Source organism: Onychostruthus taczanowskii, unplaced genomic scaffold (genome assembly GCF_017590055.1).
Source record: "Onychostruthus taczanowskii isolate IOZ18803 unplaced genomic scaffold, ASM1759005v1 scaffold63, whole genome shotgun sequence".
In the NCBI taxonomy this organism is placed as follows: Eukaryota; Metazoa; Chordata; class Aves; order Passeriformes; family Passeridae; genus Onychostruthus; species Onychostruthus taczanowskii.
The window spans coordinates 1,341,317-1,362,269 of record NW_024504012.1 but is presented as its reverse complement, the minus strand read 5'-3'; the positions used below and the strand labels follow the sequence as shown (position 1 = coordinate 1,362,269).

Here is a 20,953-nt window from a genome sequence, read left to right as displayed (position 1 = left end):
AACTTCCGTCTGTAAAGCTTGTCTAGGCTGACAAAAAAAAAAGGGCTTTCTTCCTAATTTGATTTAATGGTTATAATGATTTAATGGCTATAAATTGAGAAATTAGCAACCAGTGGAACCAAAATGAGGAGAGTTGAGTTAGAAATGGCCTCAGTTCACACTGCTCTGACAGTACTTACAGAATTGGACATGAACAAGTACAGGAGCTTCTTTAAGCAGAGCAGTCGCCAGCCAAGGGTATGTGAAAGCAAACTGACATAAATATTTATGGCAAGACCATAAAACTTTTTTTGCTACTTCACTATATGGGATATAAAACTCATTATCTCTAGGGAGTTGAGGCTATTTGAAAACTTCAGTGAGCAAGACCTGAGCTAATGGAAGGAGTTAAGGAAGGACCCCATGAAATCCATTCAACAGGGTAATTAATCACCCCACACCTCACTGACATCCTAAGCAAGTGCTGCCAGACAGCAAGAGAGAAAGGGACCCCATAAACCAACACCATTTAGAAGACAAATCTTCTCAAACTTGGTTTAGAAGGATGTTGGTTTCTTTCCTGACTTCTTATTTTCCAGGATACCTATCAACTACCCACCACGCTGAACAAAAAAAAAGATGAAAAATAATTACAGAAACATACCTCAAAATAGGAAATACTTAGTATTATTTGACGAGGAAGTCTAATGATTTCCTAGCAAGTGTGAGCACATTGTGTTTTTGCTGCGTGATGTACGTGTTCCAGAATATTTAAGCAAGTAGGAAATGCAGCGAAGGCAGCAGCTTGTCTGTACAGCTTGAGGTATAACCTCATAATGTAAATAAACATCTTTTCAGGAAGCATTTTGTCTCCTCTCCTTTCCTAGAGCCTGCACTGCACTGCACTCCTAAGATAAAACACCTGGCTAACGTGGAAAACTATTATGGATCAGTCAAGTGTTGGCAAAGCCAACCAAACTTGTGTTATGCACTGGCACCAGGTCCCAAATGCCACAGGAAGGATGTTGGAGCTCACAGTGGTTTAACCATTGTTCTATGGTTTTCCAGGTTTGATCTGTGATGTATTTGCTTCCCCCAGTCAGCAGTGAAGAGTTACCTATCTGAAATTAATGATTCAGGCACCACCCAGCCCTGCTTACAAATTAGGAAAAGCTAATGAGTGCTGGCTATCCAACACCTTCATACCAGCGCTCCAGCCTGTCATCACTTGAAGGTCAACAAAGCTTCACCTTTGGCTTGTTGGGGAGTAAGGAAAAAAAATAATAAAAGGAGCAAGCAGATGTAATCACCTGAACGCAAGTCCCCTCCTCTGAGGGCATCTCGCCCTGCTGACCTACAGATCTGACACCTCATAGGGTATTTGAGAGGATTATTAATAGTTACAGAGGTTCCAAGTAAAGCAGCAGGCTTAGAGGCACCCCAAACACAAAGGAGTGCAACCCAAGGCATGCAAGCAAAGCGCTGTAGGTGTCTCAGGATATCTGGCTTCTGTTGCCAAGTTTCTTGTATGTCCTTGGACAAGTTATATGACCTATTTGTGCCTCATTTCCTCACCTTCTCAGCTCAGAGCAGTCCTCTCAAATAAAACCATTAATGCTTTGGATGCACTCATACAGCAAGATAATGAATGGTGCAAGTCAGTGAAACTGATCCTTCCTCCTTTAGCCCTGATGGAATTGTTAATAAAGCAGTCACCATTTGTCAAGACAAAATGGAACAGAAAACTGAAGCAAAGGCTCGTTTAATTTCCAAATGAGATTCAAGGACTGCATTCAGCCCTCCCAGCCACTGCTGCTTTGCAAACATTTTCCTGGAACCCTCATAGCACACACTGTGCTGAGTAGTGCAGCATCTGTCCCCTATCTTGTTGAGACCAGTATCAGTGCACTAAAGTCAGCTAAATGAGGGTGTGAATTACCTCCGCTTATCTCAAGCCAATCCACTGACTCAAGTAATGAGATCCTGAAAAAAGCAAGTAGGTTTTTAACTCTGTCATGCAAGCATCAAACCGGGAGCAGAATTCCCTCCAGAAGTGCCAAACCCACCTATATTTCCTCCAAGCCCTCACTAGCAAAGGATGATGTATATCCCAAGAGGAGAAATGTAGTTACACTCTTGTGCTCCATGTAGTAAGCTCGAGTTCCTCTGTGAGGAGTCTCCCAAAAAGTCGATGTATCATAAATTTCCAGGCTTTCCAGGTTACTCAGCCTGCCTCCAAGCCCTCACTAGCAAAGGATGATGTATATCCCAAGAGGAGAAATGTAGTTGTATTCCATGTAGTAAGTTCGAGTTCCTCTGTGAGTCCCCAAAAAGTCGATGTGTCATAAATTTCCAGGATTTCCAGCTTAGTCAGCCTAACCCTGAAGGCTGCTATTCCAGAGCTGGGGAACATCAGAGCTCTCTCAGGAGAGCACGAAGCTGTTGTTGGTGCAGTTTGGCTCACTGCCATCCCGCACCTGTCCCACAGACCCTGCTGCTTTAAGTTTCCCCCCCTTTCCAACACAAAACATCTCCTCCTGAAGCCTTAGGAAAAAAATAAAAACATTTCCTCCTGAAGCCCTAGATAAAAACCCCATCTCCCCCTGAAGACCTAGAAAAACAAAACTCATCTCCTCCTAAAGCCCTAGAAGGTGGTAATGGGCATCCAGCGTTTCTTACATCACATTACATGGATACAATGGACACAAAATGCTTATTCTTAGGAAGTTTTGTCCCCTTGTTGGAAATTTCAAGTCAAAACCCAAGTAATGTTCCTCTTTTTCAATATCCTGCCTCCCAGTACGTTGCTTCAATTCTCTGCTAGCAGAGTTAAGACTGCTTTCTCAGACTGAATGCTACAGTTTACCTGAAGGAATTTCCCACACTCTTTTCATGCCATCCCGACTGAGAACTGGACCAATGTGAAGAGGCTCTGCTGAATCTCTTGGACTGTTACTGTGAAAGCCTAAGGCTGGCAGGGATTAAGTCTGAGATCATTTTTAGTCACAGATTCCTCAACACTTCTTTTCCTCTCATCACAGTACCGATTTCCATTCCCACACCGCCCTGGAAGCTGGGATAGAATACACACAATCCCCTCCCAGCTCCTGATACACCACCGTGTAATCCTCTACCCACTTTCAAACACATTTGCCATTTTTCATGTTTGCTGTATCCTTTATTCTCTGGTCCTGGCTACAAATTTCAAAAGACAAGCAAAGCAGACTCTGTCTATACAGCACCAAGCACATCTACAGCGCAGCACTGTGTAAATAAAATGAATTATCTTAAAACAGAAAAAACCGGGGTATTTTCAATTAAACCATTAATAGCCAAGAATGCAGACACAGCAACAGAGGAAGAGAAAAGGTGCCTGCAAGTTTTAATCAAGCCAGAAACTCACAGAGAAGCATATGCATTCTTATGCAAATCTACACCAGACGCATCGCACATCTGCTGAAATGGGTGTCGTTTTCCCACAGTTTGCAGAATTAATGTGTTTAACTAAGTGCCTGCCAGTGCTTGCAGTGTAAGAGCTAATTTCTAATGGGGTATTCCCAGTTGGAAAAAAAAAATCCCTTTAGATAATAAAGGATCTAAATCCAGGACTTGGTTTTACATTTACTTAAGTGCAAAGACCCCTTCACCTCCAAGAGCTCCTTCTTGCTCTGCTCCAGCTTGCTTCACAATTAAAAATAATCCCGACTCTTGGAGAAGAGCCTTTCTACATTTTTGTGACCTTTTGAAACCCTATTAAAGAGAATTAACAAATGCTATTCCCTGCTGATCAATTTTTATAAGGGTTTTCTGAGATAGAAGAGTGTCAAAACACACAAAGGGCTTTGAGAGAATTTTACGAACCAAAATGCAGCAATACTTCTTTTCACTTGGTTACTTTCCTTGCAGATACAATTTGTATTTCCATGATTACTACATGTCTTCACAGAGGATTTTGAAAGCATTCAGATGAGATCTTAACTTCTGACCCTGAGGCTAAAAAGGCATATATGTCAGAAAATACCAAAGTCACAGCAATTTTTTATAAAAATCTATAAATATCAGTTAAAAGGAATCCATGATCTCATAATAAGTCAACAGGTCACAGTTATGCTCTTCTTATCTTCCCTTTTTTTCCCTATTGTTTAAAAATAGGAAACAGCACCACATGAAAATGTTCAGCCAGAGATAAATTGTGTGACTGAAATACAGGAGTCAGGAAACTAGTGTTTTAAAATAATGTCATCCTCATTTTCCCCAGCATACTCTAGTATTGTTGATGCCTCCAAATATTTAAGTGACTTAATAAATTAGTAACCTAGGCAACACTTGCAACAACACAGCCAGCTGAAGGGAGTCTTGCTAAAAACTTCCAAAAAAAATTTTAAAACTTCATTTATGTATCAATTCCTGTCAGTGTTCCTTAAAAAGAGGAAAGGGAAGCAGTTTTAATGTCAAAGGGCTGGAGTAAAGCAACCAAGGAGAAAACAGGCTGTGTCCAGCCCTCAGCTCCCTCCAAGTCACCTCTGTCACTGCACAGGAGAATGAGCAGAGAGGATCCACAACTCACCCCCTGCATGCTTGTAAGAATTCCCTGGAGTCAAAAAGGGCTATTAGAGGAGCTGTCACAGAGCAGGCATGAGCAGATCACCTGTAAGAGCACTTCACTCATCTTTTGATACCCCCTGCTGCTGGCTGGCAAGGGAAAGCAGCATCTCTGCCCACAGGACACTAGACTGTTTTTCATCCGTAGCAAACGCAGTCACTTAAAACCTTGGTTTTGATTAAACTCTGCCTTTTACAATGGGGCTCCGACTAAAATTCATTGTTGCTTATCATCTCGACAAAACTAACAAAAGCTTTGTGCTGTCGGCATTCAACGTCTGTCCCTCATTCCGTACCTGAAGGCTACGATAAGGTCAAATATCACCACAGCAGGCATTGTCCAAACACTCAGGAAATGACATTTCCCGGCCCAACAAGGTTTATCTTCCAAGCCTGCTTTTGCACCAACTTTCTGGGCGAGTTAAAAATAAGCCTATTGATCAGAAGGGAAAGAAACGCTGGTGAACACTGACCTTCTCTCCTTTCCAACACAAGACTGGCCGCACAGATGCCATGCAGCTCTCCAGCTCCCTTTCAGCTTTCCAGGGCTCTCTGCACCTTCACCTTATCTCCTGTTAAGCCTTTCCTAAAAGCAAATGTTCTCCTGCAAGGAATTGCAGCTCCATACCCACCCAGAAAGGCAGCAGTATACAAACCCCAGCCCAGCTGACTGTCTGCACACATCTCAAGGAGGGGAAAACCTTAGCAACAGCCATCTCACCTAGCAGATTGCCTGGCTATGAGGGGTCTTTATTTAGGGGTTTTTACATTAACTACACCGTTCCCACCTCCCCCTTGTTAGACGGCCCCTGGAGTAGCTTGTAACTGAGCTTGCGGAGATGAGCGATAAGGTTTGGGAGCGGAGATACCGGATCCCCCCGCGTGTTCCGGGCATCCCGGGCAGGTCCTGCACCACCGCAATGAAGATGCCGCCATCTGGTGGGACCTCCCCGGGCTCGGCTGGAGGCCGGGGGGCAGGCGGGACCCCGGGCAGGGAGCGGGGCGGCTCCCACTCCCCATCCCCGCACGCACATCTCGGGAAAAAGCCGGCCAGCAGCATGAGCAGGGCTGGAAGGAAAGGATCTGCTGACAACAAGATGCTACTCGTTACCAAAGCCTCTTGGTACTCATCCAAAGCAAGACGGTGTGGAAATGGATAATCTTTGCGTTTTTAGATGTGACTGCTAACAGTGGAATAAAACAAGAATATAAAAATAAAAGGTAGATATAAAAACTATTTTCAAAGTCATAGAGAAGCAGGCTGTAAAGAACCAGAAAGCCCTCAGAACAGAGTTGAAATCATTGATACAAAAGAGCTGAGCAAGACAGACAACAAACTGCTGGAATAGACAGCTCACAGAAATTGGGCTTTTTAACTGAATTTCACATGATTAGGAGATGCTTCTGCTCAGTGCCCAAGCCACAGCTATTTTTTAATCTCTGCATGACACCACGCACATTACCATGGCTTCAGTCCTGAGCATGAGTCTGGTATTTTCTGAGAGCCAATATTTAAAAGCCTGGAACTCAGGTTTGAGGCAGCCAAGAGATGTTTCTGTCTGGTTGCACAGGGTCTAGGGCTTTTTCTGGAGTTAGAAGCTCTGTCTGCAGATTGATATCCATGAAAAGGCATGGAGCCCTCCTAGCCTCTGCCTAAAGAGCCTTCTCCTTCTGCCAGGAGAAAGGGGGGCGAGGAGGGTCATTCCAGCAGTGAGGAATGTCTCCAGACTGCCCGCAGGATTAGAGGACAAGGTGATGAAAGAGTCCACATCCTATCTGCACTCGAGTTTGTACAGCCACCATCAGCTTTTAGCACTGCTGCTGAAAGAGAAAGACATTTCCTAGTCCAGATAAGGCCCCAGAGCAACAATGTCTGTTTGCAGGATGAGCACTCAAGAACAGACTCTTCCCCGTGCTAATTTTACATATTTCAGCAACTCTTCTTTTGCAATTTTAGCACAGGAGCTTTTGCAGCGAGCTTAGAGCAGGCACACCATCAATGAATCTGACAACCCCATCACAGAAGTTTGCAACCTGTTTAGACACAGACTGTACACCAGGCAAAAAACGATTCTACCCCCATCACATGCAACATTTAACACCAATGCTGCGATGCTGGCTTTAGAATTCACTCCTGCAAAATCCATGGATGTTCAGTCAGCCACACCAGGCAATGTAATTGCTCTGTTTCCACAGTTAGCACTGAAAATGCTGTCTATTCAGTTATTGCCCTGCCTCCTCCTCACAAAACCTGTTTCAAAAAGCAGAGAAAAAGACCTTGAAACATGGGTGGATGCTTTGAAAAGTCAGTTATCACTTTTAGAGAGAGGGAAAAAAAGTAAAAAAAATCATAGCATTAATCCAGGCTAGACACCTCCCCCCTCCTACCCCTTGCACACATGCCACGAGTCTGAATGGGAGCCGTCACCCAGAACACATGTCGATACATATTTTACAGAAACATTAGTTGTGTGTCAAAACCAGTTCTTGGAAACATCATCTAACAGCACTCACATGATTTGTGTTTCACGAGCAATTAAACCTATCACTCTGACAAGCAAATCTGCTGCTCCTGTCCACTATTCAAACATCAGGTTAGAGGAAACTAATTACATTTCAAACTCCGTCCATGGGTAAGGAAACTGTATTTCCATGATAATGTCCTGGCTAATTCGCTTAAGCAGAAGCTGCTGAACCTCCAGAACACAGAATGAAACAGCCACCCTTGGAACTAGTGCAGCTAAGGCAGGAAATGCAAAAATAGCCAGACTGTGATTTAGATCTCATAGTGAAGTCAGACAAGACCTCAGTGTCACACTGAAATCACATCCCAGACATTGTAAAGTCCTACTGTATTCACATCACTGTCACACTGCTGGCAAGCCGCAGAGACCAGCAATGATGGGACTTCACTGCTAAATTCTTTTCTCTCTGCTAACAGATGAAGTTTTACAGGCTCTGCACCCAGCCCAGCTCCCCTCACGGCAGTAATTACTTCTTTGGACAGAGACAAAGTGGATGGCACACCACTGCCAAGCAGAGATGCACAGAAATAAACAGCTGTCTGTCTTAAGCGGCTGCTGAGCTCTTTTTCTTTAAAATACATGCTTCCACTACTAGGGACACCTTTCAGACAGTCACCTTTCATTTGGAACAACACCCGTACGCAGCAGGTCACATTCACTGAGACACGTGGAAAAGAAATGCAGTGACATCAAAAGTTGTATTCCTCACCATGCCAGAAAACGCTTCTCCACTTTTCATGTGCTCGATATTCCTTCCCTCCCCCAGCCATTCATGGTGAAATAATTAGTGTTAGTGTTCTCATTGTTTATCGGACAATACAGACAATAAGGCTAAGCTTTCTGCTCCTGTTTTCTTTCGCTATGCTGCTGTGGTTCCTCAAACAACTGTGCAAGGCTTTACTTTTAATCCTATGAATAACACTTGTCACTCATAGGTTTGTAACCCATATTTAGCTGTGCACAAACACAGTGCACATGGCACAGTTTCAGCTTGATTCATTGTCCGCAAACTTCTCCAGATGTGCTCATGCAGGAAAAAAAAAAGGCTAATAAACAGGAGGAAACAAACAAATACTAGCTAATCCGATTGCAGTTTCTCAGGGAAGGAGAGAAGACACTAGCACATCAGATTCTTTATGAGGGAGAGGGATAATGAGTTGTTTTTAAACACAGACTAGGAATAATTAGTTATTGTCCTTGGGCTACAAGATGTGTTTTCATGTGCTTGAAGTGTATGGTGATTTTTATAGCCTGTGAGCTAGCCAGGCCCTGTCACACTGAATTTTTCCCCATTTATCTACACGTTAACGTCAAACTACAAGCACATCACAACATATGACTTTATCAACAAGCAATGTTCCTCACTGTGGCTAATTTTGAAACCACATTCCTGCTTCCACTCATGGAAGATACAACCTTGGGTAACAATCAGATAGGCTGGTGCCAGACATCCTCTTCTTAAGTACATTCTCATTTTACCTTCAGAAAGTATTCTCAGCAAACAAACAATCTGAAGACAAATGGCTTTCTTTGGAACTCCTCTCGACAACAGCAGAGAGATATTTTTGCATAAGGCTGCATTTTATAGTCCCAGCTCTAGGCTGGGATTAAGAAAAGCAAGGTAGGCAAGAAGCAGCAAGCTAAACACAGTGCAAACTACTAAAAATCCCAAACTTCTATTACAGTTAATTCTGCTAACTATAACTTTGCTCATTGATGCACCAGACAGAAAGCAGACAGACAACCTCATCCCACTGCACCAGCTTTTCAAGCTTCCAAAATAAACACAAAGGTCTTTGAACAGACCATGGTCTCCAGAAAACCTGCAGCCTGATCTTCCACATTTGATATGTGTGAAGGCTCAGGCTGGTGGTACTCACAATAATTACCTGCCATCAGCCAAGAAATGCAGCAGAGTTGTTGCAGATAACTTATTCATGTCATCGTTGTGTTCCAGGAATAATGCAACCAGTAACAGATCAATGACACAGGTAACAGAGAGCATTTGCTTCTAGTTTTACGGGTCAGGGAAAACCTGGACCATCTCATTGGGATTCAGGACAGGGGAGAAAGATGAAAGGGACAATCACCAGCATAAGACATGTTAAAAAGTCGCAATAAAAAAAAAGTGTTTTTACAGGTTCTCCATCATCATAGAAACATGGAATGATTTGGGTTGGAAGGGACCTTAAAGATGGTTTTGTTCCAACACTTGCCACTAGACCAGGTTGCTCCAAGTCCCATCCAACCTGGCCTTGAACACTTCCAGGGAAGGAGCAACAATAATAATATCAGACAAAGGTAACATGTGCACACACCAAAACCTTTCCGAGGCTGGACCATCAAATTTATTACAGGAGGGAAAACAAAATAATGCCTGCAGTACTCTTCGGTCTGAAACGTGGGAGTAATTATCCTCAGATTACCAAGACAAACAAGAGGGAGAGACAAGGAAAAGATAAAACAGAATTTCCACTATTTAGGTGCTGATCGAGAGATAAAATCCGACTGCACTTCAGCTGGGAGCCTAAACAAACCCGAGGCCCGGCCACATAAATCAAGCTAATTTACAAAGGTTACATACCAGGGAGAGTTTGACAAAGAAGGGGAAACAACCCCGCGTCCTGCACTGCTGAAGAGCCTAACATCCTTTTTATAAATTATAAAGGTGCCAATGTAACACAGACCAGTCAGTCTGGGGCGACGGGACCCACGGTATCAGCACCTCCCAGGCCTTTAGCAGCTCATTAATACTAATTAGATCCGGGAGTGCTCAGCCCTACCGGCACCCGCATCCCGGGCACACATCCTGCGACTCGGGGCACACAAAAGCTTTGGACGCGGACCCCAGCACCGGAGCATCCCGCACCTCGGCAGAGGGGAAGGCGTGGCGGGGCGAACCCGGGGCCGCGGGAGCCCGGCGGGGAGGGGGGAGGCAAGGAGCCGCGGGGAACGGGGAGCTTCGGCAGCGGGGAGAAAAAGAAAGGGAGAAAGAAGTTGGGGCCGAGAAGTTTTTCGCCGCTCGCCGCCGGCGCCCCTTACCGTAGACGCGGACCCAGCCCTGCTGCTGGCACACCGACTCCCGCAGGACGCGGTCCAGCGCGCTGCCCGCCTCCAGCTCCTCCGAGCCCGGCTCCGGCTCCGGCTCCGCGAAGGGCTCTGCCGCCCATGCCGCCGGCTCTGCCGCCGCTCCCGCGGCCGCCTCCATGCTGCCGTGGGGACGAGGAGGCGCCGCCACCGCCCGCGCTGCGCCCCGGCCCCGCTTCGCCCTAGTGCGGCTCCATCCCTCCCTCCCTTCCTCCCTCCCTCCCCCGGCCCGCCCCTGCCCGCCCTCAGCGTCAGCGCGGGCGGAGTCCCGCTGCTGCCTGCCCCTGGCCTGAGGGGAGGCGGGCGGCTCTGCCCCTGCTGCCTGCCCCTGGCCTGAGGGGAGGCGGGCGGCTCTGCCCCTGCTGCCCTCAGGGCCGCCGGCGGCCCTTGCCGCGGCCCCCGCCTGCCCTCCGAGGCCGCCTGGCTGCGCGGGGCTTCGTGTGGCAGCCCGGAGGGGACTCAAGATGGTTCCTCCCCTCAGCCCCGCGGCGGGAAGGGAGCCGAGAAGGAATAGAGATCGGGATAGTCCGGCTGGGGCCGCATGTCTCTCACCGCGGCGCGTTCCCCAGTAACGCCGCAGCAACGCCGCGGTGGTGGGGTTGGTCTCAAGCAGCGGCTGCCGTGCGGTTCCCCAGGCTCAGAGCTGCGCTCGCACGCCTGACCGAGACTGATAAATCTTTCATGCACTCACACAGGCTGTTTCTCTCAGGTACATGAGGAGATGTGCTGCAGGGAAAGGAGGGCAACTGGATTGATTTAAGTGCGTTTCATTTAGGGGATTTGCGGACTGGTTTGTCCTAAATGCCTATTTACCGACCTCCCCCAGTATGCCATGTTTCAGTTTTCTATTTCCCTTTTGTATTTTGGTGAATTTCCCAGTGCTTAGGGTACATGCTCTTTAAAAGTCTAGAATAGAGCAGCTGTGAATAAAGCATGCATCCTGCAGTGTCGTTTAAATCATGGCGTTGTGACTTGAATTTTCAGGGAAGGTGGGCAAAGGGATTCAGCTTACTTTGGTTTCCATCCCTGTAATCTCTTGGACTGAGTCTGCGCCTGTCCATGATCAATATGAACTGCGTGGGTTCAGCCCAGCACTCAGATCCAGTGATTATCTCCACTAGCACGGGCTGTTTCCAAGGGCTCACCTCTGTACACAACTTCGAGGCACTAACAGTTTTTTCTTTATTGAAAGAACAGTTGATTTAGTGTGGACCTGTAGCAGTTATGCTGCCATAAAGCTGCTTTAAAGTAGATAACAGCTCCCACACCTTCTAAACACACTTCTGTCATCTTGTTTTGTTTTGCAGCAGAACAGAATAAGAGGGTTTACACGGCAAGTTGTGGCTGAAGAACAGCAGCTTCACTTAGAAAGGGAGGATGCAACTCTGTGAGCTCTGCAGCTTGACAGGTCCCAATCCATTGCCTGGACATGAAGGTTTGTCTCAGGAGTTTCCAAAAGCTCCTCTTGGGAGTGAACAGTGCCCTCCTGATCCAAGTGAGTTGGAGTACCCTCACACCACATCGCTGTGTCTGTGATGGAAGCTGCATTAACTGTTTCAGTGGAGGAAAAAAGTCCTGCCAGCCCCATGATTAATTGATGAAACCTCATTTCTGTGAGTTTCTGTCTCATGCTTGACTGAGAGCTTGACCTGAATCTTGCCCTACAATTGGGTCATTCTCTACCCAGCTGGGAGAGAGCAGGATGAGTTCTGCCATGGTGGGCATATGCACCCTGCTGTGATTTCCAGGCTGAGTTGGAAAATTAAGAAACCTCCTTCTTCCACATGTTAGGTTGTTTCATGATTGGCAGAACTGCTGTAGTCCAGTTTCCTACAGATTCATACCTGGCAGAGGGTGGGCACCCTCAGTGAAGAGGCTTGTAGGATCTCACTGAGCCAGGATTAGCCTCTGTTTTGTTTAAAACAAACCGGTGAATTCAGCACTTCCTGAGCTTGTAGGAGGTAAGAGACAGGACCAGGGTTAAAAAAGATCCAGTGAGTTTAATGGTGTCAGCCACAATTCTATGGGAAAAAAGGTCTTGAAAACTACCCTTTTAACCAGGAGGAGTTAAACCAGGATGAAATCTGGCGAGGATTTGACCCTCCACCACTGTGACAGGGGTGATTCTGCACAGAAGGAACAGAACTGGGACACCCAGTAACATTTCCTTGCTCCTTCCCACCCTAAAACATGTTCTGCAGCGTGGTTTCCAAAGTTCTGGGACTTGAGGGTGTGCAGGATACTCCTTCCAGAGCAGACATCTGCATAAATTGCCATAATAATAATACTGTAAAGCAGTAGGAAAAGCAGTTTTTCCCTCCTACGTGCTCTCTACCCCTGCTCATTCCCAATGCTCCTGATAATATAAAATGTACATATTCTCCCAGTTCATCATTTTGTGGCCACAATCCAATTAACTCCTCAAAGTTTTCCCCTGCTGCTCTCCCCACAGCCCCCTTCTTGCCTCCAGCCTCCCAGAGACATCCCCATCCCTCACACGAGCCTGGGCTCTTTCCCTGCTGCAGGAAACTCGCACAAGCAGACACGGGGGGAAAGGGGGATGAAGCTGCTTTGAGAAGCAGGAGAGGAGCTGGCCCGTAGTGAGGGAAGGATGTGGCTGCTAAGCTTCTGCCAAAAGTGGAGATTTAAAAAGCTGCCACACAATCCTGGGACAGCGTTTACGCAGGAGCGGCTCAAGACAGCAGCAACTGGTTCCCATCAAGTGAGGACTGGTTGTATCTGCAAGTATGATCAAGCCATCCTAACAGCAAGGTCTGGAAGGACTGGCTAGTGTGGTTTCTGAAATTCACATGGCAGCAGAAGACAAAATCCATTCTCCAGCCTTTATTCATGGGGTTCAGGGCAACATAAACAATAATAAAGAGTAGGGATGACTAAAATGGGAAGGCTGGTTTTGCGGGCATGACAGGAGCAAAAATAGACATATTTTATAAATAAAGATGTCCTGGAAATCAGAGACTCCCAAGTTTCATGCTCACCAGTTCAGCTGTTCTGGCTGGGGGTCCTCTCCACCAGTAGTGCTCAGGGGATTTGTGAAGGCATAAATGAGCAGTAATATAAGCACATGCATGAGATTCCCTTCGTGTAAACCAGCCTCAATTAGTTGATCGACTTGGGGATGTCATTTTAACCAACAGACTCTTGTTAAATTAGAGCTGGGGGTTTGCTCAGAATAGGTTAAATCCAAGTATTTGAAGAGAGCTGCACATGTATTTTCATTAAGCCCAAGACTGCTGTATGTGTTGTTAAAGAACTCAAAGTACACCAGTGTGGCTTGAGAAAAGAAAGCTTTTGAGCTGACCTTCTTCCAGGAGAATGAATTCATGTCTTCAGAAGTGAGCAAGTCTCACTTCAGTGATCTTATCTCAAAAAAAAAAAAGGCAATAATAAAATGAGAAGAGACACGGAGGAGGGCGGTGAGGACAGTGGAAGTGATGGGATAGATACCATATGAGGAGGAAAGACTAGAAAAACAAGGAGACTCCAGTTTGGAAGAACAAAACCTTGGGGCAAATAAAGACAGAGAGGTCAAGAGAGGTCTGGTATGGACCTGGAATTCTTTTTCCCTTTTCTTCACAACACAAGAACATGGAGAGAAATGTTCAGGAGCCAGGTCTCAAGCAGACAAAAGGAAGTACTTTTTCACACAACACATAATTACATTGTGGAACTTATTGCCACAGGATGTCATGGAGGCCAAAAGTATAAATGAATGAGGAAAAAAAAAAAACCAACAAAAGGGATTACACAAATTCATGCAACCTCCGGCTTAGGAAGTCCCTCAACTGCTGATTACCAGGAGCCAGGAGGAAATGCCAGAGGAAGGATCACTTTATACTCTCCCTCTTCCGATATCCCTTCCTAAGCATCTGCAGCTGGCCACAGCCAGGCCCTGGTTGCTGCTCAAGGTGGACGTTTATTCTGAGACAGTTTGACAATGTTTAGATCCTTCTGGGAACTCCCTTATGGATGGAGCCTTAGGGACCAGAGGTGTCTCCTGGAGAGGTGCAGGACTGACCCCTAATTTTGTTACCTGCAGCCCGATGCGGTCACAGCGAAGTCCGTGGTGGCCACTCTTTGCTGATTTAGGCTGGTGTAATTGAGGCCAGATTGAGCCCTGGAACCTTCAGAGAGACTCTTCCGCTTTCCCTGCCCCTGGGATTAAGCACTGAAATCTCTGTGCTAAAACCCTCTTTGAACGGGGATGGCAGATAATGCACAAACTGATTAAAAAAAACCCCCAGCACTGGGGAAAGTTAAATATTAAAGAGCCAAGGCCCAGTTTTAACTGCTGCTGCCGTCCCTCCTTCATCTCGTGCCAACTGCCTCCAGGATACATGTGCTGACACTGAATTTCTACCTCACAAAAGCGGCCGCAGCATGGGCTTTAAAACTCAGTCCATTAATACTGGGATAGGAAGCAGAAAAATAGAACAAAGGCAGCGAGGGACTCCTCTGGTTCCCACTCTGACCGTGCCCAATCCATCCCTGCAGCATCACAGGGCATGGTACCCCTACCCCACTGAGGCATTTTGCCCCTTTGACTTCCCAACATTAGTTGGTTGAAAATATTTTGCTGCCTGCTTTGCCCTGCTGTAACTAAACTATAATTTTCACTAGCAGAGAGGAGGGATTTGGCAGAAACATCTGGTCTCATTTCATCAGGATAACAGCTCCGTCTCTATTTATACACGCGCTGGGATGGTTGTGGCTCTCAGCTGTTCTCCTCCCGACAGTCCCTTTCAAGCTGCCGTGTCCTGCTCTGTTGGGGCAGGCACCGGGTCGAGGCCAGCCCTGCTGCCACGTGAAACAGGAACCAGGCCCAAAAATGTGAGCTTGTGAGAGCTTGTCCCCTCCACACCTGGGGCTTGCTGTCTGCCACGCTGGTGACAATGTGCTTTGATGGACGGTTGCTCCTGTCCTTGTATCCTGCTGGGAAGAAAACAGGGAAAACCCATCTGACTAGACAGTTTGCTGGAACTGGATGATCCTTAAGGTCCCTTCTGACCCAAACCATCCTTTAACTGAAAAACAATTTTCTTGGTAATCCCAGAGACTTTGCTGGTCAGGGATCAGGCTTGCAATGAGTCAGCCTTATTGGTCTGAATACACCGACCTCAATAGTCTGAATTTTTCTCTGAAATCACAATGTGGATTTTGGAGGAAAGCTCAGACCATTGAGGAAAGACCAGCCAGCTCTGGCTTTTCTGTAAGGTGTTAGCAAATAAACTGTGACCCTACAGAGACACGGGAAGGTCAGGGACTCTGCTTGGGAAGGCAGCACATCCTACTTAATTCACCACAGTGGGAAAAATCCGCTCTGCTGCCTCCCCTCCAGTGCACACGAGACATCACATCTCATCCAGCATGTTTAAAAAAACCCTCCAGTCAAATGGGCAAGTACCTGGAAAATTACCACGTAGCACGTTCAGCAGTGCAAGTCACCATCTGAGAGGAGTGCTCATACCCCAAATGTGCTGGGGTGTGGGTCAGCATTAATCATCTCAAGCAAGTCTATCCCACTGCCCCCTTTTCCCTCAAACTGTGCCTCTGCTCCCATCCCAATCCACTTACAGCCCCACGTGCCCCTGACATACAGCTATTTCAGCATCACTCCCCCTCCTGTTTTCAGCAGCTCTGGACTGTTCATTAATTATTTTCTTACACTCAGCTGCTAAAGGAGGAACCACTCGGAGACACGGGGTTTTTGTAACCCAAATGAGACCAGCGTTTTCAGATGCTCCTATTGATTGTACTAAGGTTGCAAACTCCCTGGAGCAGGGTTGAATTTCACCCTGCATTTATACCCTCTGATGTGATCCTGGCCCTTCAATATATTCCTTCAGAACACTCTTCTCAGCTGTGACCTGAGGTTGAGTAGATCAATATTTGTTTACTCAGCTTGGGTCTAATTTTCATATGTGCTGGGTAATCCAAGTCCACCTGAAAGCAGCAGAAAGGGCCACTCCTGCCTGTTTTGTGAATCAGACTGAAATGTGGACCCTGCCTGAAACACCAGCCTTTTGGAGCAACTTGAGGCAGGAAATATGACTCAGTCTTGGGAGAACACCATCCAAATATAAACCCTGGTGATGCTATGGACAGTTCGGGCTGAGGGGTCACCAGCTGAACGCTTGTGAGCTCTTCACTTCCATGACTTTTCTGGCTGAGAAACATTTTTCTTCCTCATTTGAGTCACTCCTTTTGTGGCACAAAAATGTGTCAGAAGTGCACCAAACCAGCCAATTTCTATGTAATTGCTGAGAAATGTTCTCTCGACCTAAGCAAAACTATTCAGAGGAGACTAAGGGAGCAACCTGAGATAATTGCACCTTGTCCTTCCAGTGGGATGTTCTTAGGGTGAAATGTGCCTTCATCCCCACTCATTTATAAAAAGCAAATGTGAAGTCATATGCAGCACTAAATATAGGTTTTTTTTTTTTCCTTCCCCATGGGATTTGGAAATGAGGGAAATGAAGAAAGGCTGGTGCTGGCATAGAAGGGTCTGATTTTGGAACTTTTCTTTGGAAACAAAGCTTAAGGAATGGCTGGATATGGCCATGCCAAGGTACCTGAAGTCTGATTAAAGGCTCTCACAAGTCAGCACAGAACCCTTGTTAAAGAAGGTGGAGGTTCCTCTCTGTCTGCTGGAGCTGCTCAAATCCTCTTCCATGACAACACATCCCCTCACCTTGCAGGTCAGGAATATCCAGACATAAAAAATCCTTCAGCCTGTCAAAAGCAGTCAGCTGGCTTTAAAGCCCAAATGGCTTTTTCTTTTTTAAATTTCTCCTTTCAATAGTGGATTCCTGTCTGCTGCTGCCCTGACTTTAAAACAAAATAACCAGCCTCCAGCAACCTTCAGAACAGATCTGTGAAACTCTCCAACTGACTATAACAAGCAAAGGCAAGACTGTGACAAACCTGCCAGCTTTCTCTTCATGGGCTGGATCATCTTCAGGGAGCCCAGGACTGGCATTTAAAATTGTAGCCTTTGAACAGGTCCTTTTTTTGGTGATAAAGCTGGTCCCCAGGACACCGGGGAGGTGACGGCAGCAGATGCTGTGATGAGTCAGTGCAGAAAAGGTCGTGGGATGGACACGGGGTCAGTGAAAGGCTGCACTTACTGGACTGTAACTCAGCCAAAGAGGTTTGGGTTTGGTCTTTGAGCAAGAAATGAGGCCAGTAAGGAAAGAATGATGTATTTGTCTCTATTTTCCCTCTCAGGCTCCCAGTTAGATGACTTGGCTTGAATTTTGAGCAAAGAGTAATCACTGGATTTATCTCCATCTCTAGAATCATGGATTTCTTTCTCTGGGCTGCCTGTATTACAAATGTAACCAACTTCCCTCTGCTGTATTTTTGTTCTCCCTTGCCCAAACAGATGAGTTCCCTTCCTTCACTGTTGTGAGCAGAGGCAGATGCAAATAAATAGGCACTTGTGCTCTGTTGTGTGGTTACCTGGAGAGGCTGTTTGCAAACAAAGGCTGTACCAGCACACAAATAACCTGGCTTGGTGTAGCCTGGAGATGGCTCTTCATTACAGACACAGCCCTGGGGTTCTCCACGCTGCACTTCCACATTTACCACGGCATCATTCACCAAACAGGAGAGATCAAGAGCACTGTGAGATGCTGAGGCTTCAGGAGAAAGGAGGAGCAAACCCCTCCTCTCCCCTCCCAGTCCAGCATCCCACTGTTCCCTGAGATGTTTGAATAAATAAAGGAAAAACTGCTCTGGAGCTTTTAACAGCTCTCACACACACAAATACAACATCCAGCCTTCTCCTCTGTCCTGTGAGCAGACCCTGACAGCTGATGCACATTCCCTTGCACCACAAACAGGAGCTTCTCCTGGTTTTACAGGGCATGGATGCCAGTTTGGGGAATTTCTTCCTGGACCACACAAAAGTGCTTGACTGGAGCTGCCAGCTCTCAAAGCCAAGTCCAGCCCTGTGTCCCACTGTGAGGGCACCTGCAAAGATGCTGGGTTGGAGATGCATCCCTGCCACTCACCTGTGAACCTCCTGGGAGCAGAGCTTATCCCACAGGCCACGGTGGGTCCTGGTCCAGGAGCAGGCATCACGGTGACATGGATGAGATACTCAGTCCCTGTTAAAAACACAGAGATCATTAAACCTTTCTGCTGATGCTTGTGGTTGTTCAGGCCACGTTTAAAATAAGATGTAGGAACCCCAGAAATGGGCTGCACAAACCAAAACGGAGTCCCAGTGCAGAAATGGTGGAAAATGGCTGTGTGGTGCTGGTCACAGCAGCCCTAAGAGTGCAATCAAGATGTAGGATTATGAGGAGGAGATTTAGGACAGTGATACAGAGGCAAGCTGAAAATCACAGAAACATCTTGGGCACTTGAGAAGAAGCACCTGAACAGCTACACCTCCACTGAGCACAAGGATTTAAGCACATGACAAGAGCCACAATGAGAGCTGTGATGTAGCTTTGTGTTTCTGAGCAGTGTTCTCTCCTGTGGAGAAGGTCTGGGCTCCCTTAGTTACCATGTGACCCTCAAATCTCAGTTCTCAGGTTTTTGTTTTTCCTGACAGGATCTCTGCAAGGATTTTGATGCTCTCTCTCAGTGGGTGAGAGAGTACTAACCTATCTGGCTATTTATTTTACCTCCAGGAGGTACCTGCTGCTCATACTGTGCCTACAGGGTGTTTACAGCATCAGATATTCTACCCAAGTCAATTAAAATTATCCCAGGAAAAAAATGCAGCCATGCTTTTCAAGGAATAAAGCAGGCAATTTGGAGCACAGGTGACAGCAGTGCTATCCATACAGGAGGGGAGAGAGTCCTGAAGGTGTTGAGCAGACTGGAGCAACATTCAGCTGCTGCAGCACAGCAGAAGACCAGCAGCACAAGATGGGACTCTTTTTACAGTCCCTATTCTTCCCTTAATTACAAGCTTAAGTGATGGCTAATAAAGATGATCCAAAACAAATAAATTGAGATGCTGCTGTAATTAAGTGGCTTTTGCTGCATGCAGTGAGCCAGACCCATCTGTGTCGTAGTTCAGCAGAAGCCAGGAGGGTTCCACGAGGGATTAATTCCAATTGCATCTGAGCTGCTTCAGAGGTGGGGCTGACCGTCCTGTTTGCTACACTGCTAGCCAAGAAACACCATTCTGTCCCCCAGACAGTGGTCCTGGGCAGGGGCATGGTCATTCACAGACATTGAAGTTGGTTACATCTGCCTTCGTGGCAGGTACATTCAGGTGAGACCTTCCTTGCTTATGGGAGGGAAGCTGGAAGCTGGTGGGAAGCAGCATTTGTTCCTCTGGGCAGAAAACACCACAGCAATGACACTTGGTGGCTGTGCCCCTGCTTTTTAATCAGGGCTGTACAGCAGAGACAAGGAGCAATTACTGCTGGCTGTGTGCTTATTTGATGGATGAAAGGAGCTGACAGACTCCCTGTGGCAAAGCGCAGCAAAAGGCTTTTCAAGTTGTCCACTTGAGCTCACAGGTGAGGGCTGATGCCTGGCAAGGGCAGATGTGAAGGACAGTGTACACAGAGCCCACGCCGTGACTGCCCTGCAGATGTGCAGCTTCAATTGCAGGAGCCTGGGCTCCCAAACCACGGCTGGTGCTCCCACAAGCCTCCACCACCCAGATGTGCAGTGCCCACTCCTCTCTGCAGGTACAGCCCAAAATGTTTAGGGCTTCCTGTGCATGAGTGAAGATTTTTGCTTGAGAAATACTGAGCATCTGGGAGCTGCATTGGGTATTTTTCCTCCCACCTCTGTATTTTGTATGGGAGTGTAGTCTCAGCACTTCTATGACCACAGCTGATATTTTAAAATCCACTTGCTCCAGAGAAGAGGCAGTTCATGGTTCTTTTGCAGGATTCCAATCCACGTTGTGCATGATGTCTAGTAACAACCTGGTACATCTAAAAATGGTACCAGCACTCAGCTTGAGCCTGCTCCCCTTCTCCTTCACGTCACCACTAGGCACCAGGGCTAGTGGTCATGACCTTAGTAAGAGAGGCCCTCTCTCTACTAAAATATCACCTACTGGAGCTAATCCTTGAAGGAAAAAGGGGATACACAGAAAATCTCACACCCGTTCAGTTACTGTGCATCCCGCTCTGAGCACAGGGCACAGATCCTGTGTCTCACTCCCGTTTGCCCTTTAGAGCTCTTGCAGGATTTTATGAGAGGAGTTCACCTCTCTTCCTGACCCTGGGTGCCTGATAAAAGGGTGCTCATGTGCAAATGCGCTGCTTCACTCCAGATAAAGACGCACAGGTGGTGTGATCACCGCTGCCAGCCGGGAGCTGCCAGAACAATCAGCCAGCCAAGTTTACCCCACACCTGGCATGACACGGGCAGGAGAGCCACGTTGGCACAGCCACACCTAACCCCAGCCTGGCTCTCTGTCAGGCAGCTGCTGTGTGGAGCACTAACTGCTGGGTGGGCTCTGGTCTTCCTTGTAGGGTCACAGCTGTAACAAACAGCCACTCTGATTTCTCCACTCCTAAACTTTTTTGTCTCATCATCCCTCCCCCACACGCATTCCCATCTGCCTTCTAGACAGAGAATTATTATAAGATGTTTCAGCCCAAGAAGGACATTATTTTCTCTGAAATAGTTTTCTCCAAAAATCACGCGCAAGAGGCAGCGCAGCTTTGGGAGTGTGGGATCCCCCGAAGGGAAGGGACAAAGCTGTGGTTAAACTGTGGGGTGGAGAGTCAGCAGATCAGGGTTCTCATCCCCTG

At 46.9% G+C, this 20,953-nt stretch overlaps 1 protein-coding gene across 7 annotated transcripts in view; it reads right to left on the bottom strand.

Annotated features, from left to right (window-relative positions):
- The window catches only part of RASAL2 (RAS protein activator like 2), a 163,600-nt gene extending 153,222 nt beyond the window's left edge, over positions 1–10,378 (bottom strand). For all 7 annotated transcript variants that reach the window (XM_041420222.1, XM_041420228.1, XM_041420229.1 and 4 more), the window contains exon 1: positions 10,149–10,378. In XM_041420222.1, coding sequence (XP_041276156.1) covers positions 10,149–10,314 — 166 coding nt within the window. In that variant the 5' untranslated portion in view covers positions 10,315–10,378. The remainder of the gene's footprint in view (positions 1–10,148) is intronic.
- Between the last annotated feature and the right edge of the window lie 10,575 nt (positions 10,379–20,953).